Source organism: Vombatus ursinus, unplaced genomic scaffold (assembly GCF_900497805.2).
Source record: "Vombatus ursinus unplaced genomic scaffold, bare-nosed wombat genome assembly UNPS02014791.1, whole genome shotgun sequence".
Lineage (NCBI taxonomy): Eukaryota > Metazoa > Chordata > Mammalia > Diprotodontia > Vombatidae > Vombatus > Vombatus ursinus.
The window spans coordinates 64491048-64494120 of NW_020954569.1; the positions used below are offsets into that span (position 1 = coordinate 64491048).

The 3073-nt window shown below is 43.1% G+C and overlaps 1 protein-coding gene across 1 annotated transcript in view; it reads right to left on the minus strand.

Moving 5' to 3' along the window:
- IER3IP1 (immediate early response 3 interacting protein 1) overlaps positions 1-2771 on the minus strand; it is a 12833-nt gene extending 10062 nt beyond the window's left edge. Inside the window, exon 1 of the mRNA XM_027868844.1 lies at positions 2631-2771. Within this exon, the coding sequence (XP_027724645.1) occupies positions 2631-2721 (91 nt within the window). The 5' untranslated portion in view covers positions 2722-2771. The remainder of the gene's footprint in view (positions 1-2630) is intronic.
- Between the last annotated feature and the right edge of the window lie 302 nt (positions 2772-3073).

The window sequence follows — 3073 nt, forward strand, 5'->3', positions numbered from 1 at the left end:
GTATATATATGTGAGAGAGAGAGAGAGAGAGAGAGAGAGAGAGAGAGAGAGAGAGAGAGAGAGACAGGCAAGGCTTGCACTCAACCTAGAGGCCAGAGCACTCTATTCAGTTAACCACGCAGCCTCTGAAGTAGTATATACTTCAGTACATATTAACAACTATTGTTAAGTGTGCTTATCTCTTCTGTTTAAAGAGTAAGCACCTTGAGATCAGGGGCCATGTCTTACACACCTACAACGCCTAACAGTGTTGAAAACACAGTAAGCATCCAAAAATTTTTGTTCATTGAATGATTTCAGAATTTGCCCAAATAAAATATCCTTATTTAACATAAATTGCACAGCAGTATGGTAATATGTATCGCATAATACATAACATTAGGAGCCCACTAACAATGAGAAGACATTTTAATCTGTATTTTTCCCTTTATTAAATCATTGGTTTATTGAGGTAACGCTTAATGTCTAAGCGATATCGGGCAAAATCACACAGTGCCAAGTAAAGTGTCAAATACATTGGTAACATTCAAAAACAGAAAGTGTATTCTGAATTTAGACTCTTCATCAATCAACCAATAAACATTTTTACTGAGTCCAAACTACATACAATGCACTGTTCCTCATTTATTTACCCCTTATCAGACACAGTATTTCTTTCCACAAGCCAAAAGTAGAAAGATAAGAAGGTAGATGGGAAAATGTGTAAAAGGACCATTGGGTAGGAATAGCAGATAGGAATAAAAGGACAACTAACATTTATTGGAAATTTGGAGGATACAAAGTATCACACCTGGCCACTACAGGCCTTATGGAATTAAGTCTGACCTGAATCCTTCATAAATTGAGGAAGAGATGTCAAAAAGGGCAAGGGATTACATAATAAAAAAGTAATAATAAAGAACATAGGAAATACACAGGTTGATTAGTAACTAGGGCTCTCCCTCAAGAAGACCTACAGGGTCCCCATTCTTTAAAAAAAAAAAAAGCCTCTGAAAATGCATTTTTAAAATATTCTAAATCTAATTTCAGAGACAGGAGGGAGGCAATTTTCTCAGGACCTTTGGCTTATTCCTTTTTTCAGTATTTCTTTATATCTCTAGCACTTAGCACAGTGCCTGGTACATAGTAGGCACTCAATAAAGGTTTACTATTTGAAAGGGGGTCAAACCTCTTGCATCTTTCCACTGCCAACTTCAATCAACAAGTATTGATTAAGCACTTGCCTATTCTATGCATATGTGTGTACATCTTTGTGTATATGTTTATATATAGTGATCAGAAAGTCCTAGGTTCAAATCATTCTTCTGATACTAGCTGAGTCACCATTTGCAAGGTGACTTGCAAGTCACCTCACCTCAGTGAACTCCAATTTCCTTACCTGTGACATGAGTTGGACTAGATGGACTCCAAGCTCTCTTCCAGCTAAAAAAAAAATCTATGATCCTCTGTCTATGACTCTAAATTCAATGTTCTTTCCACTATATTACTCTGCACATGATAGAGAGTGAAAGAATGAGTGAGCAAAGAATTTTGAAAACATGATCTCCATACCATAAGGGGGAAAATATATATTGTATACACACACATATACATATACATATATATAGATATATTTCCAGTAGAGAGTACACACTCCCCCATCTGTATTATACATTGGAGCATGTATGTGTGTCTATCTATTTATTGCACTAGGTTTGTCATGGAACCTACCCACAACACCTAGCATAATGTCTGCTATACAGCCCCCCAACCCAGTATATTTCATTTATATATATATATAAATATTTTAGTTACACATATTTCATATGTAAAATACATTTTAAATATTTAATTTATTTATTGTCATAGGAATGTCTTACACATGTTATTTTATGTAAATGTATTTTATATACATGTACACACATATGTGGTGTCGAGTTGTTTCGCTCGTGTCTGACTCTTCCTGACCCCATTTCTTGTTTTCTTGGCAGAAATACTGGATTGGTTTGCCATTTCCGTCTCCAGCTCATTTTACAGATGAGGAAACTGAGGCAAACAGAGTTAAGTGACTTGCTTAGGGTCACCCAGCTACTAAGTGTCTGAGGCCACATTTGAACTCTGGTCTTCCTGAATCCATTGAGCCATCCAGCTGCTTTACGTACATAAATGCAGACACACATATTCATACATCTACGACATATTTGTTATATCATATGCTTACATATACACGCATACAACAGCATATAACACGTTTTATATTACATACTGGAGTGTGTGTAACACACACACACACACACACACACACACAGTAGACAGACAGATGCATACCCACACATACACACACACAGACCACACCCACACACAGCAGACAGATGCATACCCCCTCCCACACACAGCAGACAGATGCATACACACACACACACACACACACACGCGCGCACACACACACACACACACACACCACGCACACACCCATCACGCCAGGCGCCTGACCACAAACCCGGGGCCTGCCCTCCAGGAGCTTACACCCTCGGGCGCTCCACCGCGGCCCCTTCATTCATTCCGGTTTTTCCCTCCCGCCCCGCCCCGCGCGGCCGGGCGGGCCTCGGGACCTCCGGGTCAGGCTGCCTCGCAGGCCCCGCCACACTCACTGTTCTTGAGAAAGCGCTCCTCGTGCAGCACAGCGATGGCGTTGACGCAGAGGAGGGCCGCCTGCAGCAGCGAGTACAAGGTGAAGGCCATGACCCCGGCCCAGCCTCGGCCCCAGCCCCAGCCCCAGCAGCCTCCGCCGCCTCTCCGGCCCCTTCGCTCCGCCTAGGAGACGTGGCACCGCCGCCGACGCCGCGTCAGGGACGGGACCCCGCAGGGCCCAAAACAAGCGCTCCGCGAAGCGCCGGCTTTCCCCCTCCCCCTCCCCCCCGCCCAGGGTCTTCTGGGCCGGGAAGACCGAGGCGTGGAGGGGGCGGGGGGAAATGGGCTGCATGGCCGCGCATTGGGAGTACCCGTCGTCTGGAAATGTAAATATTCAAATATTTCTATTTTAAGTACTTACTAATAGCTTCAGCAAAATTAGTTGCACTTTTTTCTTATTAGT